At 38.3% G+C, this 24,144-nt stretch overlaps 1 protein-coding gene across 2 annotated transcripts in view; it reads right to left on the bottom strand.

The window, feature by feature from the left end:
• gabrg3 (gamma-aminobutyric acid type A receptor gamma3 subunit) overlaps nt 1-24,144 on the bottom strand; it is a 175,579-nt gene that overhangs the window by 21,765 nt on the left and 129,670 nt on the right. For both annotated transcript variants that reach the window (XM_023954495.1, XM_023954494.1), the window contains one exon: nt 112-332. In XM_023954495.1, coding sequence (XP_023810263.1) covers nt 112-332 — 221 coding nt within the window. The remainder of the gene's footprint in view (nt 1-111; nt 333-24,144) is intronic.

The raw sequence follows: 24,144 nt of genomic DNA, 5'->3' as shown, positions 1-24,144 counted from the left end.
CAGACAGAAGACCTATTTGATGCTGTTGTCTGACAGAACTTAGGAAAAAGTTGTCACATATCTTCCCCATATTATACAAGGGTTTTACAACACATGCTGTTTTGTCTTTACCTTAAAGTGTAAAGTATTTTGCCATCATTCCATATCCTTAGCAGTTGGTTAGGCATTGTAATCCAGTGGGAATCTGCAGTCTTGGAGTTCCTGAAGATGGTGTCTGGCAGCCAAATGAGTCCAACCATATTACTGTTCAAAGTAAGGATTTTCATCGTGCTGTTATATCTGAGGCGACTGTCTATCCACGTCTGGGCAAAGATAATGTCGATTTGGTATTCCTGAAAAGAAAAGAAAAGACACATTATAGAGAAACAATGGAGAGTGAGTGATGCTTTTGTTTAAAATCAGAAACAGCTGTAAGTAAATAATTATTCAGCATTTAGGAGCATTTAATAAAGGCAGTGTATGTTTTTATCTCCTTTTTGTGATGAATATGACTGTTTTCGTTTTTGAACATTTTACACCGCCTTCAGGAGCAGGACAATTTATTTTATTTTATGTTCTACTCAAATCTGCAGTGTTTATCATGTTGTAGTGAGCTTTTTTGTACACTCGAGATGTATATTTGCATAAACCGCTCTTGTATGTGAGGCAAAACTTTATTTATACTTATTATGCTTGCATACTTCTCCTGCTGGACCAGATGGAAAGAAGAAGAGAAAAGGAGAGAGTGGGATGTTAGAGATGGATAGGTGTAAAAAAATAGAGGAAAAAAAAGGAAGAATAGGAAGTAGGAAGGAGTAGAATCACAAAGCAACACGTTACTGGGGGTTAATCGTCATTAGCGTCAGGTGTAGATGTTAGTCAAAAGGGAGGGGCATACCTGTTGACTCCAAAACCTTAACACACATACATGTCAACACGTAGCGATACAGCTCACACGCACATATACAAACTTACCTTAATTTATCATCACCTTAAAAGCAAAAACTTTTTTCAAAATTGAAAATACATTTAGGCAATAAGGGCTTGATTTGGACCCTATTGAACTTCATCAGCTGATTATTTTGATACATCTTAATCATAAAATCTCAAAGTTAAGAGAGTGTGGGGGCACGTTTCTTTACACCACTGTCTAACTATGTAGCCACAAGAATGTCCCTGTGCCTGGCCCCAGCCTGAATAAAATAGAGGGGTGTGTCAGGAAAGGCATCTGGCATAAAAATGCTCTCCCAAACCACCTGTGGCACTGTGGTGACCCCTGAAGGGATATGCCAAAGGAACTGACCCAGCCATTTCATGACTGACCCAGCCGTTTCCAAAAGCAAACACAGATTTTATTTAATAGCAGTGGTAACAGTTAAATCAAAATACCAAGTTTTCTTGGTTACCAAGTTATCAAACCACTTTGACTCCAAAATTACCTTATTTTAAGACAAAGGTTAATTTAGGACAAATGTAATTTATGTTTTCACATAAAAACCCTTGTTTATCATGGTATTTCCTATATCCTCAGCTGTGTCACTGCTTCTGTCTTTAGTAAAACAAAGTAATTGTTATTTGCTCAGATTTATTGTTAACCTGGACTGTATTCTGCTGTGCTTAGTGGGAAAAGTATATCAGCAAGGAAAGCCAAGAGTCTCACGCAGGTTTTTCTACTTTTCTCTGTTAAAAGAAAAATATAAATAGTAACACAAAAAGACTGCTATTCGATTTAATGATATCTGGCTCTCATCTGGCACTACCATCCCCTGAAATACATTTGACCTTAAACCAAGTATTTGCACCTCACAATTACAATGAAGTCTATAATCACTACAACCACAGGGTGCTCATGACCTTTAAATTGTGAGCTGCACTTGGCGTTTGAAAAATAAAAATAAAAGATATAAACATTATCTCTAGTAGCCAATGTAGGAAAACTGCTGCAGATCAAAATAATGGAACTAATATGAGCTGAAATATCCTCGTAGAAGAAGAATAAGCGGCATGTGTGGGGGAAAGGTAAATCTCAGCACAAGCGGACTTTGGCAGCCTTTTTGTATTTTATATGAGAAGTTATTTTAACCGCAGCCTATTGATGCTCACAGCTGCTTTCAGTCACTATAGCAAGCAAAGCTGTGCAGAAAAGGGAGACTTGCTGTAAAGCTCTAAAAAGCTTCTATATATATTAAGTTTGACAAGAGAGGTGCAGTGCATTTCATTTAGCATAATTCATGATTCAATAAAAAATAAAGCATAAAGTAACATTTATATATACAAGTTTCAATTAAAAACATCTGTTGTATGAATTATTAACATGTTCAAAGGTTGGGGCAACTTCAATTGACTCCGCAGTTTTATTTAAATAAGAATACATATCCATTTAAATAAGTGTTAAAAATAACCACTTTACATTTTTTCTATGTGTATAAAGGATAACATAAATTTCCAACATCTAATGTATTTAGGCTTGCTTAATTTTTGCTTATGTAGATTATTTGTATTTCGCCATCTATTTAGATAAAACAGGCATTATTTCATCTAACATCTCAGTTCCATAAGCTGGTCTTTAAGCTTATGCAGGGTTTTAATGGATCGTAAAATTATCTCTGACATCACCTACTGTATTCTGCAAAGCAACAATCATGCCTAAAGTTGAAAGGGGCCCATTATCCAGGTTTTGTCGCCCAACTCAGCAAAGTTCCCAAAACAAAGCAACCCAGGCCCCTTTCCCATCCCTTTGCTGAGAACTCTCTGTTTACATGTCCTCCTGCTACCTTGCAGCTCCCTACACCCCCAAGTTAAAATTACTGGTGTAACAAAAATGGTGAGCAATATTGGAGCTACCCAGCTGTACAGTTTAGATCCAGATTCCAGCTCAGACGAGGAACACAAAGAGGTATGTGGATCTATTTGTCTGTAAGTGGATGCATCGGCATGGAGCGCAGCAGGGAGCTGGTACGATATTTTTCAAATTGTTTACAATCTGCATTTTTAGAAATTTGTCCTCGATCCTCAGAGAAATACCACAAAAGCATGTTAAAAACACCAAAATCAGAATCTCCATTGGAGTGGGTATTTTATAAAATAAAAATGTTTTTTTATTTATGTAACTCCTTTCTCCCAGAGTTTTAATGAATTAGACATGAAGCACTTGTAACCGCTTTTCGTCCCTGCTCTGTGTTGTGTAACGTGAGGAAGCTACAAGACATCGGAGGAACTTTCTTGGGGCAATCGTGTTTATTTTGTGGTTGTAACAAAATATGGCGTTGACACGTGCCACACTCACACAATGCCCAAAACTAAAATACAAAGTTCAAATTAGCTCCAAAATTATATAGTGAAAGACATCGCAATCATGCTCACCTCTTCCCAATTAGGAAAACAGCGAATAGGGAAGGGGGGGGGGGGGGGCATCAACTGGTCTGAAGGACCCTAATTGCATGCAATACAATACATTTTTAACCTGTTACACACTTGCATCAAAAGATCCTGAGATCAGACTCTAAATATATTTATTTGTATGTGTAAAGTTGGACTTTAGAACATGGGAGTCAGTTGAGATTTGCTTCATTCTGCAGTTGTCATTGGAGGAACTGAAATATTTGATATTTTCTGGCTAAGTTAAATTCAGGGGAGAAGGTAGAGGCTTGGTTTCACCTTACAGTGTGCCATCCTTGACCTACTTGCGGCCTACAATCTCACAGCACAATTTATAACTTAAAATGATTTCAAACATTCAGAACGCTAAGCATTAGTATGATATATGTCTGGGGCATCATCTAGAGCAAACACAACTTGACCCAATCTGCTCTTTTTGCTCTTTGTGTAGTTAGGATAATTTATTTGTGTAAAACTCATTTTGCAAAATTAAGATCGTGGTCTTAAAAATTCTGCATAAATTATAAATTTCTAAAATACCTTGTTGTCTATTTGTCTTTAGCAGTTTTAGTCTAAAAGGAAAGTAATTTATCCGTAAATTGTACAAGATTCATACTAAAGGGGAAAACAGGACCTACATTCTGTTTGTGTAATCATGGGCTGTGGTGTTTAGTGTCTCCCCTGCTGTGCAGCCAGGCCCTTCCAAGGTACGCCTCAGCATGTCCACTGGGACTGCTCTGACTGATTACAATTGTTCCTCTATAAAGCTGCTGCTGCTTTTAGTCCTTACTGCTCCATTTCTACTGTGGGAACTTTGTTGGTGGGACTGGGGCTTAGTAATGGCAAATACAACCTACAAAACTTTTTTTTATTTTAAGAAGAAAAATAATTTGCCCTGCTATGATGCAAATGTTTCCATTAAATGTAAGTATCGTGTTTTTGTTTTTGCACGACTTTTTAAAGTTATAAAATCAATGCAGCTTTGTATTTTCAGAGTGCTGGCAGCTACATGCTAACGTAGAAGGCCAGCGACTATTGATGATGTCATCAAGCAGTGGCACGAACTGAATTTGAAGACTATTTTTTTCCATATCTCTTCCCTTGGAGGGATAGATGTAAGGATAGGGAGAAGCCAAAAGGTAAGGTAAGCAATTCGGATTCAGCCTTGGCGTCATATAATTCAGTCCGGACGCAAATCACAGTTATTCATTTTTTCTCCATAATGAATTTTCAAACGGTTTGCACTTCCATGAATTAACGGGAACGCCATCCATACATTAATACCAAATCCGAGTCCTTGACTGGTTAAAATTCAACCTGGTTTAACTTGCAACCCATTTTCAATGGTTGCCTGTTTTCTACAGAGCCCAAAAAAGGTAGTAGAAACTTGTATCGTAACTTGCATAGCAACATGTGAATGCGAGATTTTGAACGTGGAAGACCAACATGCACACATACGTTCATTTAACAAAGCCTTTTTTATTGGGAGTTGTCACTTGGATGCAGGCTGCTGGGGCGGTGTGAATGAAGCTCTTAAGTGAAATTATCAATTTACAGACATTATCTGTAAATTAAAGCCATTTTTAAACATTTTTACACAATTATTATATACGGACAAAAAACATATGAATCCACAAAACAGAGTGTTTAAACAAATAATTATGGGTCGTAGGCACACCTGCAACAAACATCTATTAACGTCTATCAGAACATTGGCTGAAATGGTTGCCAATTTGTTTACCCTGAAGTACGAATCACATGAACAAATCCCTTAATATAAATATAAATATAAACACATCAACAAAGACAAATGCAAAAGCAAAACAAATATTGATTTAAAAAAAAACATTATGTCGTAGAAATAAACAAAATACCTGAAACCAAAATGTAAAAAAACAAAACAAAAAAAACCCCATTAGAACATATCTTCATATCATCTGCAGCAAAATTGTCACAGATGATTTAAAACAGTACATGTTGATTTTATTTTTTTTTGTCCTAAAATAGAGTGCAAATATGTTTTTTAAAAAATTTCTGGGATTTAATTTCAAAACAAACTCATAAAGAAGAATTAAATGAATTTTGTCTGAATTTATCTGCACGTCCTGCACGGCTGCATTTTTGTCAAGGAGTGTTTACAAAAACAATGTTGGTTTTCATTTTAGGTTGGTAGAACTTTTTTTATTTTATGCAAAAACATTCTGGAAAGTTAGCCGCAACTCAATGGGAGAATACTAAACACTATTGTATTTAAAACACTGAGCCTGTCACTTTTCTGTTATGAGGTTCCATTTGTGCCAAAAATTTGTTTTTGTGTCCACTGTCTATGTCTTTGGTCGTCTCACTTTGTCGTCAGGACTTAGCAACCGTTGCTACTGTCGATAGCTCCGGTCGTTAGCTACTGTCGATAGCTACGGTGTTTGCTACTGTCGTTAGCTACTGTCGATAGCTACTGTCGTTAGCTACGGTGTTTGCTACTGTCGTTAGCTACTGTCGTTAGCTACTGTCGATAGCTACTGTCGTTAGCTACGGTGTTTGCTACTGTCGTTAGCTACGACGTTTCCCCGTGTTTTGTCGTTAGATGTTCTCGTTTTTCAAATTTTGCCAAAGTCGTCAGAAAAGTCCTTTGTACGGCCGGTAAATTTTTTCCTGTACTACCACGGAACGAAAAAGAAATGTTTATCAAAGCAGACGTCAGGGTTAACCATGACAATACGTTTTTAAGATGAACTTTATTTTGATATTCCCTCAAACGCGTATTGCCAGAAAGGGTGGGGGGGGGCATGCATACAACGCTTGACACGAAAACAAAGTGGCGCATTACCGCCACCACCTGGAGGCGAACTACTTCTATTTAACGCGGAGAATGACACATAATAAATATGAACATTTTACGAAGACTATTTATGAATGTGCTGTGTTCTGATCATGAAAAACGTGGCTGATTTATTAATAATAAAATTACAAACACATTGGTGTTGATTTAATGTATTTGTTCAGAAATAAACCCTCAAGTCATTAGTACATGGCATTATTTATTTTTTTGCCGTTGAACAATTTACGGGGGCCTTGCAAGGAGGCCTTTAAAATATCTTCTTTTTTTTTTTTTTTTTTTTTTTTTTTAACTTGTCCTGTCCAACAGCTAGGCAAACAGATGAGAGCTGAGGGCCTCTTGTGTTGGACATATTTTATTTTAACAAGAGGGGTTATTCATCTTCAGACAAACCAAAGGTATGTCTGAATAAACCCCTTTTGTAATTGAGGCCAAACTTTATTAATTTCAATCATGTTTAAAAATCTTTGGTGTTGGACCGGACGGAAAAGGAAAGAGGGGAAGAAGAGAGAGGGATGTTAGAGAGAGGGGGGGGTAGGAGGGTGATAATCGGAGGGGAAAGGGGGTAAGACCATGAAGCAGCATAGAGCAGACAGGCTTACTGGTTGTTTATCGTTACGGTACGGTTCAAATGTAGTACAAAAAGGGCGGGGCCTGTTCACACACACTCAAATATTATCAACACACCTGCTAGCCGCAAAAATGTCCACATGTCAACATGCACACAAAACAGATAGTGTTCACGAACGCATACCTATGCCTTTAAACCAACTAGTGTGAAATCTTTCATTCATTCAATCATGCAAACTATTAGTGCAAAGGTGAGCTAACACCTGTGCTCAGGTGAGTGTTTATGTTCTTCTAAAATGGATGGTGGAATGTGAAAAGAAGGAGGAGGAGCGCCCAGCCACCCCCACACCCATACCCCCGCCGCAGCAGCAGCGGCAGCCGGAATTCCCCCAACGCCACACGGGAACAGGCAGGGAACAACCGCCCCCCGGGCGACCAAGACCGCCACCCAGGCCAGGGCCAGCAGGACCGCCGCGAGGCCCCCAGAGCCAGAGAGCAGGGAGGCGCAGAGGGAAAGAGAGCGCCGCCCCAGCCCAGCCAGGAAAGCAGCCCCCCCGCCGCGCCGGAAGAGCCCAACGCAGGGCCCCACCGGAGAGGGACGCCCACAGCCCCAGACGAGCACCCCACCACCACCCAGGAGTTCCGGGCATCCCCCCGCCCCGACCCCAGGTACGAGCCAGGACCCCCCAAGGGAGACCCGCTCCGCACTCCAGGCAGCCACCCACCCGGCCCACGGTTGGTCCAGGTAGGAGCAAGGCAGGGGCCCGCCGCCCCCGCCCAGGAGGGGGGAACCCCGGGGAAAAAAGGGCGGCCCACAAGGGGTGTTATAAATATGGCCCGAACAGGCTCGGCCATGTTGGAAGTTTGGCGGGGCCCAGCGCCCAGGGGCAAGGACCAGGACCCACCCCCCAGGGACACGAACACCCCCGGCTCAGGTGTAATATGAACCCCCCCACCGCGCGGAGAGAGCACCGCCGGGCCCAGGGAGCCGGCACCCAAGGGACACGGCCGCCATCGCCAAGGGGCCCACACCCCCCACCAGGGAAGGGGTAGGGGACAGATGGACCCAGGTCCCACCTTCCTTGTAAAATGTGTGTGCGTGTATGGGTGCTTGAGAGGGTGTTTGTGTGCATGTGTGTGTGTTTATGTTTGAATGTATATATTGAAGGGGGAGGGGTGTGTGTACTAAGGGGGGTGCAGTTAAAATTGGCGAGTAGGGCACTAAGGGGACATCTCCTGATTACTCACAGTGACGTCCCCTCACCCTCCACACCAAGGGGCCCTAAATGTCTAAGGTGCGGTTAAAATTGGCGGGTAGGGTGCCAGGAGGACATCTGCTGCTTGCTTGCAGTGATGTCCAAGCACCCCCCCTACCAAGGACCCTACATGTCTAAGGTGCAAATAAATCCGAAAGAGGGGGGGCCCACTCCATACGGCAACCATAGGAGGGGGGCCACTCCCAAGTAGCCCCCCCCAAGGCGCATCGCAGGCTAGACCCCCAACCCTCACCCTAATATGAGGTTATATAAGGAAGGGGGTAAGTTGGGGACAGCTGGTAGACTGTCCCCCGGTGGTCAAACAGCCGTCCCCCAGCCCACCCCCAGCAAAGGGGCCAGGGCCACCCAGCCCAGGGGCCCACCCCCGGAGGCGCCGACACCCTAGGCCCGGCACCACCCACCCCACACAGAAAGGAGCCAGAAAGCGTCCCCCCCCCCCCCCCCCCCCCCCCCCCCCCCGGAGCAAGCCCAGGCCCGCACCCCCAGACGCCGGCCCTAGAAGAGCTCTGGTCAGGCCTCGACGGGACCGAGGAGGCCAACCGGCCGAGGCAACCACTGATTGCCTCAGCGGAGACCCCGACCCGTTAGCCCCCCCGACCCGTACTAATAATGGGCCCCCCCTCCCCCCCAGAACGCCCCCCCACAGGACAGGGCCGACAAGCCCCCCACCCCACCCCACCCCAGACCCCGCAGCCGAAGCGGGTGACACCCAGAGCGACCGGGGGCCCCGAGAGGGTTGTCCCGTCCCGTCCCAGAGCCAGGGAAGGGCCGATCCCAGCCCCAGGTGCAGATGGGCAGCCCATCCGGCGCCGCTGGGCGCAAAGTATCTTCGATGAGTTACCTTCTCAAATTTTAGTGGGTCCAGTCACTAATTATGAATATAACAGTCGAAAACTGACTTTTTTGAGCATTTCTTTTTAATCTATTTATGTGACCATGAGATGGCGCACTCGGGACCAGTATAAGGCTCTTATTAGCCCGTCTGATCCTCGTTTATCCATCAGATTTGTAACAACATATTTTATAAAGATCAGTCATTTTTCAAAATAATTTGAAATAATAGTTTCATCACAAGATTAAATTAAAGCCATACTCTAAAAACTTTAAACGGGAACGTGAAACCGTTGTACGGATGCACCCCCCCCCCCCTTTCTGGGAGTGCGCGTTTGCAGGATTGTCAATAAAGGTTTTTTTTTAAAGTGTTTTGTTCCGTGATAATACGGGAAACAATTTATCGACCGTACAAAAGACTTCTCTGACGACCTTTGCAAAATTTGAAATACAACAAGATCTAAGGACACGACATGGTGAGAGAACGTAGCAAACGACACTAGCAACGGTTGCTAAGGATCTTCCTGACGACACGTGAAACAACGTAGCAAACGACACTAGCAACGGTTGCTAAAGATCTTCCTGACGACATGGTGAGACGACGTAGCAAACGACACTAGCAACGGTTGCTAAGGATCTTCCTGACGGCACGTGAAACGACATAGCAAACGACACTAGCAACGGTTGCTAAGGATCTTCCTGACGCCGTAGTTAGACGACATGGGATAAGGACAATGACAAAGATAACGTTTAAGGATAAAGCAAGCATATACATCACAAAGTTAATACAAAGTAATAATAAAAGAATCATGGGCATGCAGAAGATATTGCTTAGTAATACATAGACATGAACCAATGTAAAATGAACTCGTTCAATAGACATAGACAATGAGCCCAAAGCATAGACAGTGGACGCAAAAACACGATCAGTAGACATAGACAATGGACCAAAGACATAACAGTAGACGCAAAAACACATTTTGATATTTTTGGCACAAATGGAACCTCATATTCTGTAACGTATTTTCAGAGGAAACCACCATTGCTACAAATGAAATTGTAGGATTAGGATGATTGTCATTATTACTATCATTATTGGTTGAATGCTGTAAAGCATTCAACCCTTTGTTTTCCTGTTTCTCTTTATTTATTATTGGTTGAATGCTGTAAAGCATTCAACCCTTTGTTTTCCTCTTATGCTATCTTCCGCCGTTTTTCGGCACTTAACTCCTTCTACAATTTTTAACCGATTGTAACCATTCAACTTTTAAAATGTTCAGCTCTTTCAGCTCATTCCTGCTATGACTTTTGGTTTTTCAAATCCTTTTACTTTTTAAGATATTCCAGGTTTTCCGGGAATTTTTGCTCCATTGAAATACATGGAGAATTTTTCGTTCAGAAGTTCACAGTTAAACTCCTTCTACAATTTTTCACCTATTTTAACCGTTTGACTATGAAAATGTTCAGCTCTTTCATCTTATTCCAGCTATGACATTTTAGTCCTTCAAATCCCTGAACTTTTCCATTTATTCCCGGATATTCCCAGATTTTCCAATCTTTTTGCTCCATTGGCCACACCTTTGCTTCTTTAAACAATTGTAACTTTAGCATTCTTTTGGCTAGAGACACCGTTCAAATATTGAAATGTTCACAAGGTTTTGGACTTCAATATAAGGCTCAAAATTATTATGGGATGGCAACACCACCTACAGTTTGGCGGCCATTTTGTGCCAAAATGTGAGGCAATTTTAAACTTCTTCAAACTTTCATGTATTTTAATCCTTCTACTATTACAATGTTCAACCCTTTCAGCTTATTCCTTTCAGCTATGACTTTTGGTCCTTCAAATCTTTGAACTTTTCAAGATATTCCAAGATTTTCCAGGATTTTTGCTTCATTTAAATACATGGAGAATCCTTGAAAACCTTTGTTGCTTTCAAGCATTATAACTTTAACAAGCTTTCAGCTAGAGGCACCGTTCAAACATTGAAATGCTCACAAGGCTTTGGACTTCAACATACGTTTTGAAAATATTATGGGATGGCAACACAATCTACTGTTCTGTGGGCATTTTTTGACAAAATCTGAAGCAAATGTTGCAATAAACTTCATCCATGGCTGGAACTGAACATATTGAAATTCACTGGATCTGGACATATATGGAATGTGGGCGTGGTTAGCAAACAAAGCTCGTTGCTAAGGACGTCCAAAAGTTTACTTTTTCCAATTCATCTGAAACCGACGTTGATTTGTTCCTCATCTCCAGGCGACCCAAACATAAAATGGTTGCTATGGAGATAAAATCAATAGAAAAGCCGCCATTTTGAAAAAAGTGGATTTTCTGTCAACTTAGAACATGTAGCTTTTACCAACATGACACTCTTAAACAATGTGATTTTTTGAGTCAGTTGATGATGCTGATGCTAGCACTTTTAGCCATTTTAGCATCATCTTCAAATTTTCAACCGTACATCCATTTTTTCAACAATTTCAACTTTCATGCTTAACTCCGTGTACAAATTTTGATCCGTTTTGGTGATTCTACTTTTACAATGTTCAGCTTTTTCATCATATTTCTGCTTTCATTCAGCAATACAGCATTCAACCCTGCATTTTCTTCTGGAAATGCAGCTCCTTCTAGTTTATTATTATTATTGGTTGAATGCTGTAAAGCATTCAACCCTTTGTTTTCCTGTTTCTCTTTATTGGTTGAATGCTGTAAAGCATTCAACCCTTTGTTTTCCTGTTTCTCTTTATTGGTTGAATGCTGTAAAGCATTCAACCCTTTGTTTTCCTGTTTCTCTTTATTGGTTGAATGCTGTAAAGCATTCAACCCTTTGTTTTTCTCTTCTGCTATCTTCCGCCGTTTTTCGGCACTTAACTCCTTCTACAATTTTTAACCGATTGTAACCATTCAACTTTTAAAATGTTCAGCTCTTTCAGCTCATTCCTGCTATGACTTTTGGTTTTTCAAATCCTTTTACTTTTTAAGATATTCCAGGTTTTCCGGGAATTTTTTTCTCCATTGAAATACATGGAGAATTTTTCGTTCAGAAGTTCACAGTTAAACTCCTTCTACAATTTTTCACCTATTTTAACCGTTCCACTATGAAAATGTTCAGCTCTTTCATCTTATTCTAGCTATGACATTTTGGTCCTTCAAATCCCTGAACTTTTCCATTTATTCCCGGATATTCCTGGATTTTCCAATCTTTTTGCTCCATTGGCCACACCTTTGCTTCTTTAAACAATTGTAACTTTAACATTCTTTTGGCTAGAGACACCGTTCAAATATTGAAATGTTCACAAGGTTTTGGACTTCAACATAAGGCTCAAAATTATTATGGGATGGCAACACCACCTACAGTTTGGCGGCCATTTTGTGCCAAAATGTGAGGCAATTTTAAACTTCTTCAAACTTTCACCTATTTTTACCATTCTACTATTACAATGTTCAACCCTTTCATCTTATTTCTTTCAGCTATGACTTTTGGTCCTTCAAATCTTTGAACTTTTCCAGATATTCCCGGATATTCCCAGATTTTCCAATGTTTTTGCTCCATTGGCCACACCTTTGCTTCTTTAAACAATTGTAACTTTAACATTCTTTTGGCTAGAGACACCGTTCAAATATTGAAATGTTCACAAGGTTTTGGACTTCAACATAAGGTTCAAAATTATTATGGGATGGCAACACCACCTACAGTTTGGCGGCCATTTTGTGCCAAAATGTGAGGCAATTTTAAACTTCTTCAAACTTTCACGTATTTTAATCCTTCTACTATTACAATGTTCAACCCTTTCAGCTTATTCCTTTCAGCTACGACTTTTAGTCTTTCAAGTCTTTGAACTTTTCAAGATATTCCAAGATTTTCCAGGATTTTCCAAGATTTTTGCTTTATTTAAATACATGGAGAATCCTTGAAAACCTTTGTTGCTTTCAAGCATTATAACTTTAACAAGCTTTCAGCTAGAGGCACCGTTCAAACATTGAAATGCTCACAAGGCTTTGGACTTCAACATACGTTTTGAAATTATTATGGGATGGCAACACAACCTACTGTTTGGTGGCCATTTTTTGACAAAATCTGAAGCAAATGTTGCAATAAACTTCATCCATGGCTGGAACTGAACATATTGAAATTCACTGGATCTGGACATATAAGGAATGTGGGCGTGGTTAGCAAACAAAGCTCGTTGCTAAGGACGTCCAAAAGTTTACTTTTTCCGATTCATCTGAAACCGACGTTGATTTGTTCCTCATCTCCAGGCGACCCAAACATAAAATGGTTGCTATGGAGATAAAATCAATAGAAAAGCCGTCATTTTGGAAAAAGTGGCTTTTCTGTCAACTTAGAACATGTAGCTTTTACCAATATAATACTCTCAAACAACGTGTTTTTTGGAGTCAGTTGATGATGCTGATTCCAATGCTAGTACTTTTAGCCATTTTAGCAACATCTTCAAATTTTCAACAATTCAGCCATTTTTTCAACAATTTCAGCTTTCATGCTTAAGTCCTACAAATTTTGACCTATTTCAGCCATTCTACTATTACAATGTTCAACTTTTTCAGCTTATTCCTGCTAGGACTTTTGCGCCTTTAACTTTTCATGGTTCTTCCAGTACAGTTCAGACATTTCTTCAGCTAATTCAGCTTTCATTCAGCAGTACAGCATTCAACCCTGCATTTTCTTCTGGAAATGCAGCTCCTTCTAGTTTATTATTGGTTGAATGCTGTAAAGCATTCAACCCTTTGTTTTCCTCTTCTGCTATCTTCCGCCGTTTTTCGGCACTTAACTCCTTCTACAATTTTTAACCGATTGTAACCATTCAACTTTTAAAATGTTCAGCTCTTTCAGCTAATTACTGCTATGACTTTTGGTACTTCTAATCCTTGTACTTTTTAAGATATTCCAGGTTTTCCGGGAATTTTTGCTCCATTGAAATACATGGAGAATTTTTCGTGCAGAAGTTCACAGCTAAACTCCTTCTACAATTTTTCACCTATTTTAACCGTTCGACTATGAAAATGTTCAGCTCTTTCATCTTATTCTAGCTATGGCATTTTGTTCTTCAAATCCTTGAACTTTTCCAGATATTCCCGGATATTCCCGGATTTTCCAATTATTTTGCTCCATTGACAATACCTTTGCTTCTTTAAACCATTGTAACATCAACATGCTTTCAGGTAGAGACACCGTTCAAACATTTAAATGTTCAAAAGGCTTTGGACTTCAACATAAGGCTCAAAATTATTATGGGATGGCAACACCACCTACAGTTTGGCGGCCATTTTGTGCCAAAATGTGAGGCAATTTTAAACTTCTTCAAACTTTCACCTATTTTTACCATTCTACTATTACAATGTTCAACCCTTTCATCTTATTCCTTTCAGCTATGACTTTTGTCCTTCAAATCTTTGAACTTTTCCAGATATTCCCGGATATTCCCAGATTTTCCAATGTTTTTGCTCCATTGGCCACACCTTTGTTTCTTTAAACAATTGTAACTTTAACATTCTTTTGGCTAGAGACACCGTTCAAATATTGAAATTTTCACAAGGTTTTGGACTTCAACATAAGGTTCAAAATTATTATGGGATGGCAACACCACCTACAGTTTGGCGGCCATTTTGTGCCAAAATGTGAGGCAATTTTAAACTTCTTCAAACTTTCACCTATTTTTACCATTCTACTATTACAATGTTCAACCCTTTCAGCTTATTCCTTTCAGCTACGACTTTTAGTCTTTCAAATCTTTGAACTTTTCAAGATATTCCAAGATTTTCCAGGATTTTCCAAGATTTTTGCTTCATTTAAATACATGGAGAATCCTTGAAAACCTTTGTTGCTTTCTAGAATTATAACTTTAACAAGCTTTCAGCTAGAGGCACCGTTCAAACATTGAAATGCTCACAAGGCTTTGGACTTCAACATAGGTTTTGAAATTATTATGGGATGGCAACACAACCTACTGTTTGGTGGGCATTTTTTGACAAAATCTGAAGCAAATGTTGCAATAAACTTCATCCATGGCTGGAACTGAACATATTGAAATTCACTGGATCTGGACATATAAGGAATGTGGGCGTGGTTAGCAAATAAAGCTCGTTGCTAAGGACGTCCAAAAGTTTACTTTTTCCGATTTGTCTGAAACCGACGTTGATTTGTTCCTCATCTCCAGGCGACCCAATCATAAAATGGTTGCTATAGAGATAAAATCAATAGAAAAGCCGCCATTTTGAAAAGAGTGGATTTTCTATCAACTTAGAACATGTAGCTTTTACCAATATAATACTCTCAAACAACGTGTTTTTTGGAGTCAGTTGATGATGCTGATTCCAATGCTAGTACTTTTAGCCATTTTAGCAACATCTTCAAATTTTCAACAATTCAGCCATTTTTTCAACAATTTCAGCTTTCATGCTTAAGTCCTATAAATTTTGACCTATTTCAGCCATTCTACTATTACAATGTTCAACTTTTTCAGCTTATTCCTGCTACGACTTTTGCACCTTTAACTTTTCATGGTTCTTCCAGTACAGTTCAGCCATTTCTTCAGCTAATTCAGCTTTCATTCAGCAGTACAGCATTCAACCCTGCATTTTCTTCTGGAAATGCAGCTCCTTCTAGTTATTATTGGTTGAATGCTGTAAAGCATTCAACCCTTTGTTTTTCTGTTTCTCTTTATTTATTATAGTATCTTCCGCCGTTTTTTGGCGTTTAACTCCTTCTACAATTTTTAACCGATTTTAACCATTCAACTTTTAAAATCTTCAGCTCTTTCATCTTATTTCTGCTATGACTTTTGGTTTTTCAAATCCTTTTACTTTTTAAGATATTCCAGGTTTTCCGAGAATTTTTGCTCCATTGAAATACATGGAGAATTTTTCGTACAGAAGTTCACAGTTAAACTCCTTCTACAATTTTTCACCTATTTTAACCGTTCGACTATGAAAATGTTCAGCTCTTTCATCTTATTCTAGCTATGACATTTTGGTCCTTCAAATCTTTGAACTTTTCCAGATATTCCCGGATATTCCCAGATTTTCCAATGTTTTTGCTCCATTGGCCACACCTTTGCTTCTTTAAACAATTGTAACTTTAACATTCTTTTGGCTAGAGACACCGTTCAAATATTGAAATGTTCACAAGGTTTTGGACTTCAACATAAGGTTCAAAATTATTATGGGATGACAACACCACCTACAGTTTGGCGGCCATTTTGTGCCAAAATGTGAGGCAATTTTAAACTTCTTCAAACTTTCACCTATTTTTACCATTCTACTATTACAATGTTCAACCTTTTCAGCTTATTCCTTTCAGCTATGACTTTTGGTCCTTCAAATCCTTGAACTTTTCCAGATATTCCCGGATATTCCCAGATTTTCCAATCTTTTTGCTCCATTGGCCACACCTTTGCTTCTTTAAACAATTGTAACTTTAACATTCTTTTGGCTAGAGACACCGTTCAAATATTGAAATGTTCACAAGGTTTTGGACTTCAACATAAGGTTTAAAAATTATTATGGGATGGCAACACCACCTACAGTTTGGCGGCCATTTTGTGCCAAAATGTGAGGCAATTTTAAACTTCTTCAAACTTTCACCTATTTTTACCATTCTACTATTACAATGTTCAACCCTTTCATCTTATTCCTTTCAGCTATGACATTTTGGTCCTTCAAATCTTTGAACTTTTCCAGATATTCCCGGATATTCCCAGATTTTCCAATGTTTTTTCTCCATTGGCCACACCTTTGCTTCTTTAAACAATTGTAACTTTAACATTCTTTTGGCTAGAGACACCGTTCAAATATTGAAATGTTCACAAGGTTTTGGACTTCAACATAAGGTTCAAAATTATTATGGGATGGCAACACCACCTACAGTTTGGCGGCCATTTTGTGCCAAAATGTGAGGCAATTTTAAACTACTTCAAACTTTCACCTATTTTTACCATTCTACTATTACAATGTTCAACCTTTTCAGCTTATTCCTTTCAGCTATGACTTTTGGTCCTTCAAATCCTTGAACTTTTCCAGATATTCCCGGATATTCCCAGATTTTCCAATCTTTTTGCTCCATTGGCCACACCTTTGCTTCTTTAAACAATTGTAACTTTAACATTCTTTTGGCTAGAGACACCGTTCAAATATTGAAATGTTCACAAGGTTTTGGACTTCAACATAAGGTTTAAAAATTATTATGGGATGGCAACACCACCTACAGTTTGGCGGCCATTTTGTGCCAAAATGTGAGGCAATTTTAAACTACTTCAAACTTTCACCTATTTTTACCATTCTACTATTACAATGTTCAACCCTTTCATCTTATTCCTTTCAGCTATGACTTTTGGTCCTTCAAATCTTTGAACTTTTCCAGATATTCCCGGATATTCCCAGATTTTCCAATGTTTTTGCTCCATTGGCCACACCTTTGCTTCTTTAAACAATTGTAACTTTAACATTCTTTTGGCTAGAGACACCGTTCAAATATTGAAATGTTCACAAGGTTTTGGACTTCAACATAAAGTTCAAAATTATTATGGGATGGCAACACCACCTACAGTTTGGCGGCCATTTTGTGCCAAAATGTGAGGCAATTTTAAACTTCTTCAATCTTTCACGTATTTTAATCCTTCTACTATTACAATGTTCAACCCTTTCAGCTTATTCCTTTCAGCTACGACTTTTAGTCTTTCAAATCTTTGAACTTTTCAAGATATTCCAAGATTTTCCAGGATTTTCCAAGATTTTTGCTTCATTTAAATACATGGAGAATCCTTGAAAACCTTTGTTGCTTTCAAGCATTATAACTTTAACAAGCTTTCAGCTAGAGGTACCGTTCAAACATTGAAATGCTCACAAGGCTTTGGACTTCAACATACGTTTTGAAAATATTATGGGATGGCAACACAACCTACTGTTTGGTGGGCATTTTTTGACAAAATCTGAAGCAAATGTTGCAATAAACTTCATCCATGGCGGGAACTGAACATATTGAAATTCACTGGATCTGGACATATAAGGAATGTGGGCGTGGTTAGCAAACAATGTTCGTTGCTAAGGACGTCCAAAAGTTTACTTTTTCCGATTCATCTGAAACCGAGGTTGATTTGTTCCTCATCTCCAGGCGACCCAAACATAAAATGGTTGCTATGGAGATAAAATCAATAGAAAAGCCACCATTTTGAAAAGAGTGGATTTTCTATCAACTTAGAACATGTAGCTTTTACCAATATAATACTCTCAAACAACGTGTTTTTTGGAGTCAGTTGATGATGCTGATTCCAATGCTAGTACTATTAGCCATTTTAGCAACATCTTCAAATTTTCAACAATTCAGCCATTTTTTCAACAATTTCAGCTTTCATGCTTAAGTCCTTCAAATTTTGACCTATTTCAGCCATTCTACTATTACAATGTTCAACTTTTTCAGCTTATTCCTGCTAGGACTTTTGCACCTTTAACTTTTCATGGTTCTTCCAGTACAGTTCAGCCATTTCTTCAGCTAATTCAGCTTTCATTCAGCAGTACAGCATTCAACCCTGCATTTTCTTCTGGAAATGCAGCTCCTTCTAGTTATTATAGTATCTTCCGCCGTTTTTTGGCGTTTAACTACTTCTACAATTTTTAACCTATTTTAACCATTCTACTATTAAAATGTTCATCTCTTTCATCTTATTTCTGCTATGACTTTTGGTTTTTCAAATCCTTTTACTTTTTAAGATATTCCAGGTTTTCCAGGAATTTTTGCTCCATTGAAATACATGGAGAATTTTTCGTTCAGAAGTTCACAGTTAAACTCCTTCTACAATTTTTCACCTATTTTAACCGTTCCACTATGAAAATGTTCAGCTCTTTCATCTTATTCTAGCTATGACTTTTGGTCCTTCAAATCTTTGAACCTTTCCAGATATTCCCGGATATTCCCAGATTTTCCAATCTTTTTGCTCCATTGGCCACACCTTTGCTTCTTTAAACAATTGTAACTTTAACATTCTTTTGGCTAGAGACACCGTTCAAATATTGAAATGTTCACAAGGTTTTGGACTTCAACATAAGGCTCAAAATTATTATGGGATGGCAACACCACCTACAGTTTGGCGGCCATTTTGTGCCAAAATGTGAGGCAATTTTAAACTTCTTCAAACTTTCACCTATTTTTACCATTCTACTATTACAATGTTCAACCCTTTCATCTTATTCCTTTCAGCTATGACTTTTGGTCCTTCAAATCTTAGAACTTTTCCAGATATTCCCGGATATTCCCAGATTTTCCAATGTTTTTGCTCCATTGGCCACACCTTTGCTTTTTTAAACAATTGTAACTTTAACATTCTTTTGGCTAGAGACACCGTTCAAATATTAAAATGTTCACAAGGTTTTGGACTTCAACATAAGGTTCAAAATTATTATGGGATGGCAACACCACCTACAGTTTGGCGGCCATTTTGTGCCAAAATGTGAGGCAATTTTAACCTTCTTCAAACTTTCACGTATTTTAATCCTTCTACTATTACAATGTTCAACCCTTTCATCTTATTCCTTTCAGCTATGACTTTCAGTCTTTCAAATCTTTGAACTTTTCCAGATATTCCCGGATATTCCCAGATTTTCCAATGTTTTTGCTCCATTGGCCACACCTTTGCTTCTTTAAACAATTGTAACTTTAACATTCTTTTGGCTAGAGACACCGTTCAAATATTGAAATGTTCACAAGGTTTTGGACTTCAACATAAAGTTCAAAATTATTATGGGATGGCAACACCACCTACAGTTTGGCGGCCATTTTGTGCCAAAATGTGAGGCAATTTTAAACTTCTTCAAACTTTCACGAATTTTAATCCTTCTACTATTACAATGTCCAACCCTTTCAGCTTATTCCTTTCAGCTACGACTTTTAGTCTTTCAAATCTTTGAACTTTTCAAGATATTCCAAGATTTTCCAGGATTTTCCAAGATTTTTGCTTCATTTAAATCCATGGAGAATCCTTGAAAACCTTTGTTGCTTTCAAGCATTATAACTTTAACATGCTTTCAGCTAGAGGCACCGTTCAAACATTGAAATGCTCACAAGGCTTTGGACTTCAATATACGTTTTGAAATTATTATGGGATGGCAACACAACCTACTGTTTGGTGGGCATTTTTTGACAAAATCTGAAGCAAATGTTGCAATAAACTTCATCCATGGCTGGAACTGAACATATTGAAATTCACTGGATCTGGACATATAAGAAATGTGGGCGTGGTTAGCAAACAAACTTCGTTGCTAAGGACGTCCAAAGGTTTACTTTTTCCGATTTGTCTGAAACTGACGTCGATTTGTTCGTCATCCCCAGGCGACCGAAACATAAAATGGTTGCTATGGAGATCAAATCAATAGAAAAGCCGCCATTTTGAAAAGAGTGGATTTTCTATCAACTTAGAACATGTAGCTTTTACCAATATGATACTCTCAAACAATGTGTTTTTTGGAGTCAGTTGATGATGCTGATTCCAATGCTAGTACTTTTAGCCATTTTAGCAACATCTTCAAATTTTCAACAATTCAGCCATTTTTTCAACAATTTCAGCTTTCATGCTTAAGTCCTACAAATTTTGACCTATTTCAGCCATTCTACTATTACAATGTTCAACCTTTTCAGCTTATTCCTGCTAGGACTTTTGCACCTTTAACTTTTCATGGTTCTTCCAGTACAGTTCAGCCATTTCTTCAGCTAATTCAGCTTTCATTCAGCAATACAGCATTCAACCCTGCATTTTCTTCTGGAAATGCAGCTCCTTCTAGTTGGTTGAATGCTGTAAAGCATTCAACCCTTTGTTTTTCTGTTTCTCTTTCTTTATTATTATTATCGCATCTTATAGTATCTTCCGCCGTTTTTTGGCACTTAACTACTTCTACAATTTTTAACCTATTTTAACCATTCTACTTTTAAAATGTTCATCTCTTTGTGCTTATTTCTGCTATGACTTTTGGTTTTTCAAATCCTTTTACTTTTTAAGATATTCCAGGTTTTCCGGGAATTTTTGCTCCATTGAAATATATAGAGAATTTTTCGTTCAGAAGTTCACAGTTAAACTCCTTCTACAATTTTTCACCTATTTTAACCGTTCGACTATGAAAATGTTCAGCTCTTTCATCTTATTCAAGCTATGACATTTTGGTCCTTCAAATCCCTGAACTTTTCCATTTATTCCCGGATATTCCTGAATTTTCCAATCTTTTTGCTCCATTGGCCACACCTTTGCTTCTTTAAACAATTGTAACTTTAACATTCTTTTGGCTAGAGACACCGTTCAAATATTGAAATGTTCACAAGGTTTTGGACTTCAACATAAAGTTCAAAATTATTATGGGATGGCAACACCACCTACAGTTTGGCGGCCATTTTGTGCCAAAATGTGAGGCAATTTTAAACTTCTTCAAACTTTCACGTATTTTAATCCTTCTACTATTACAATGTTCAACCCTTTCAGCTTATTCCTTTCAGCTACGACTTTTAGTCTTTCAAATCTTTGAACTTTTCAAGATATTCCAAGATTTTCCAGGATTTTCCAAGATTTTTGCTTCATTTAAATACATGGAGAATCCTTGAAAACCTTTGTTGCTTTCAAGCATTATAACTTTTAAAAGCTTTCAGCTAGAGGCACCGTTCAAACATTGAAATGCTCACAAGGCTTTGGACTTCAACATACGTTTCGAAATTATTATGGGATGGCAACACAACCTACTGTTTGGTGGGCATTTTTTGACAAAATCTGAAGCAAATGTTGCAATAAACTTCATCCATGGCTGGAACTGAACATATTGAAATTCACTGGATCTGGACATATAAGGAATGTGGGCGTGGTTAGCAAACAAACTTCGTTGCTAAGGACGTCCAAAGGTTTACTTTTTCCGATTTGTCTGAAACTGACGTCGATTTGTTCGTCATCCCCAGGCGACCGAAACATAAAATGGTTGCTATGGAGATAAAATCAATAGGAAAGCCGCCATTTTGGAAAAAGTGGATTTTCTGTCAACTTAGAACATGTAGCTTTTAACAATATGATACTCTCAAACAAAGTGTTTTTTTTTGAGTCAGTTGATGATGCTGATTCGAATGCTAGCACTTTTAACCATTTTAGCAACATCTTCAAATTTTCAACAGTCTAGTCATTTTTTTATCAACTTAAGCTTTCATGCTTAACTCCTTCTACATTTTTTGACCAATTTTAGCCATTCTACTATTACAATGTTCAACTTTTTCAACTTTTTCCTGCTATGATTTTTTTTTAAATCTTTTAACTTTTAAAGATATTCCGGGATTTCCCAGGATTTTTGCTTCATTAAAATACATAGGAAATCTTTTTTTTAACTTCTTTCACAGTTTTTTACCTACTTTAACCATTCTACTTTTAAAATGTTGAGCTCTTTCAGCTCTGTTCAGCCATTTCTTCAGCAAATTCAGCTTTCATTCAGCATTATAGCATTCAACCCTGCATTTTCTTCTGGAAATGCAGCTTCTTCTAGTTATTATAGTATCTTCCGCCGTTTTTTGGCGTTTAACTACTTCTACAATTTTTAACCTATTTTAACCATTCTACTTTTAAAATGTTCATCTCTTTCATCTTATTTCTGCTATGACTTTTGGTTTTTCAAATCCTTTTACTTTTTAAGATATTCCAGGTTTTCCGGGAATTTTTGCTCCATTGAAATACATGGAGAATTTTTCGTTCAGAAGTTCACAGTTAAACTCCTTTTACAATTTTTCACCTATTTTAACCGTTCGACTATGAAAATGTTCAGCTCTTTCATCTTATTCTAGCTATGACATTTTGGTCCTTCAAATCCCTGAACTTTTCCAGATATTCCCGGATATTCCTGAATTTTCCAATCTTTTTGCTCCATTGGCCACACCTTTGCTTCTTTAAACAATTGTAACTTTAACATTCTTTTGGCTAGAGACACCGTTCAAATATTGAAATGTTCACAAGGTTTTGGACTTCAACATAAGGTTCAAAATTATTATGGGATGGCAACACCACCTACAGTTTGGCGGCCATTTTGTGCCAAAATGTGAGGCAATTTTAAACTTCTTCAAACTTTCACCTATTTTTACCATTCTACTATTACAATGTTCAACCCTTTCAGCTTATTCCTTTCAGCTATGACTTTTGGTCCTTCAAATCCTTGAACTTTTCCAGATATTCCCGGATATTCCCAGATTTTCCAATGTTTTTGCTCCATTGGCCACACCTTTGCTTCTTTAAACAATTGTAACTTTAACATTCTTTTGGCTAGAGACACCGTTCAAATATTGAAATGTTCACAAGGTTTTGGACTTCAACATAAAGTTCAAAATTATTATGGGATGGCAACACCACCTACAGTTTGGCGGCCATTTTGTGCCAAAATGTGAGGCAATTTTAAACTTCTTCAAACTTTCACGTATCTTAATCCTTCTACTATTACAATGTTCAACCCTTTCAGCTTATTCCTTTCAGCTACGACTTTTAGTCTTTCAAATCTTTGAACTTTTCAAGATATTCCAAGATTTTCCAGGATTTTCCAAGATTTTTGCTTCATTTAAATACATGTAGAATCCTTGAAAACCTTTGTTGCTTTCAAGCATTATAACTTTAACAAGCTTTCAGCTAGAGGCACCGTTCAAACATTGAAATGCTCACAAGGCTTTGGACTTCAACATACGTTTTGAAATTATTATGGTATGGCAACACAACCTACTGTTTGGTGGGCATTTTTTGACAAAATCTGAAGCAAATGTTGCAATAAACTTCATCCATGGCTGGAACTGAACATATTGAAATTAACTGGACCTGGACATATAAGGAATGTGGGCGTGGTTAGCAAACAAAGCTCGTTGCTAAGGACGTCCAAAAGTTTACTTTTTCCGATTCATCTGAAACCGACGTTGATTTGTTCCTCATCTCCAGGCGACCCAAACGTAAAATGGTTGCTATGGAGATAAAATTAATAGAAAGCCGCCATTTTGAAAAAAATGGATTTTCTATCAACTTAGAACATGTAGGTTTTACCAATATGATACTCTCAAACAATGTGTTTTTTGGATTCAGTTGATGATGCTGATTCCAATGCTAGTACTTTTAGCCATTTTAGCAACTTCTTCAAATTTTCAACACTTCAGCCATTTTTTCAACAATTTCAGCTTTAATGCTTAACTCCTTCTACAAACTTTGACCTATTTCAGCCATTCTACTATTACAATGTTCAACTTTTTCATCTTATTCCTGCTAGGACTTTTG

The sequence above is a fragment of the Oryzias latipes genome, chromosome 4 (assembly GCF_002234675.1).
Source record: "Oryzias latipes chromosome 4, ASM223467v1".
Classification (NCBI taxonomy): domain Eukaryota; kingdom Metazoa; phylum Chordata; class Actinopteri; order Beloniformes; family Adrianichthyidae; genus Oryzias; species Oryzias latipes.
The sequence above is the reverse complement of the archived record's forward strand: the minus strand, read 5'-3'. Positions and strand labels throughout refer to the sequence as shown.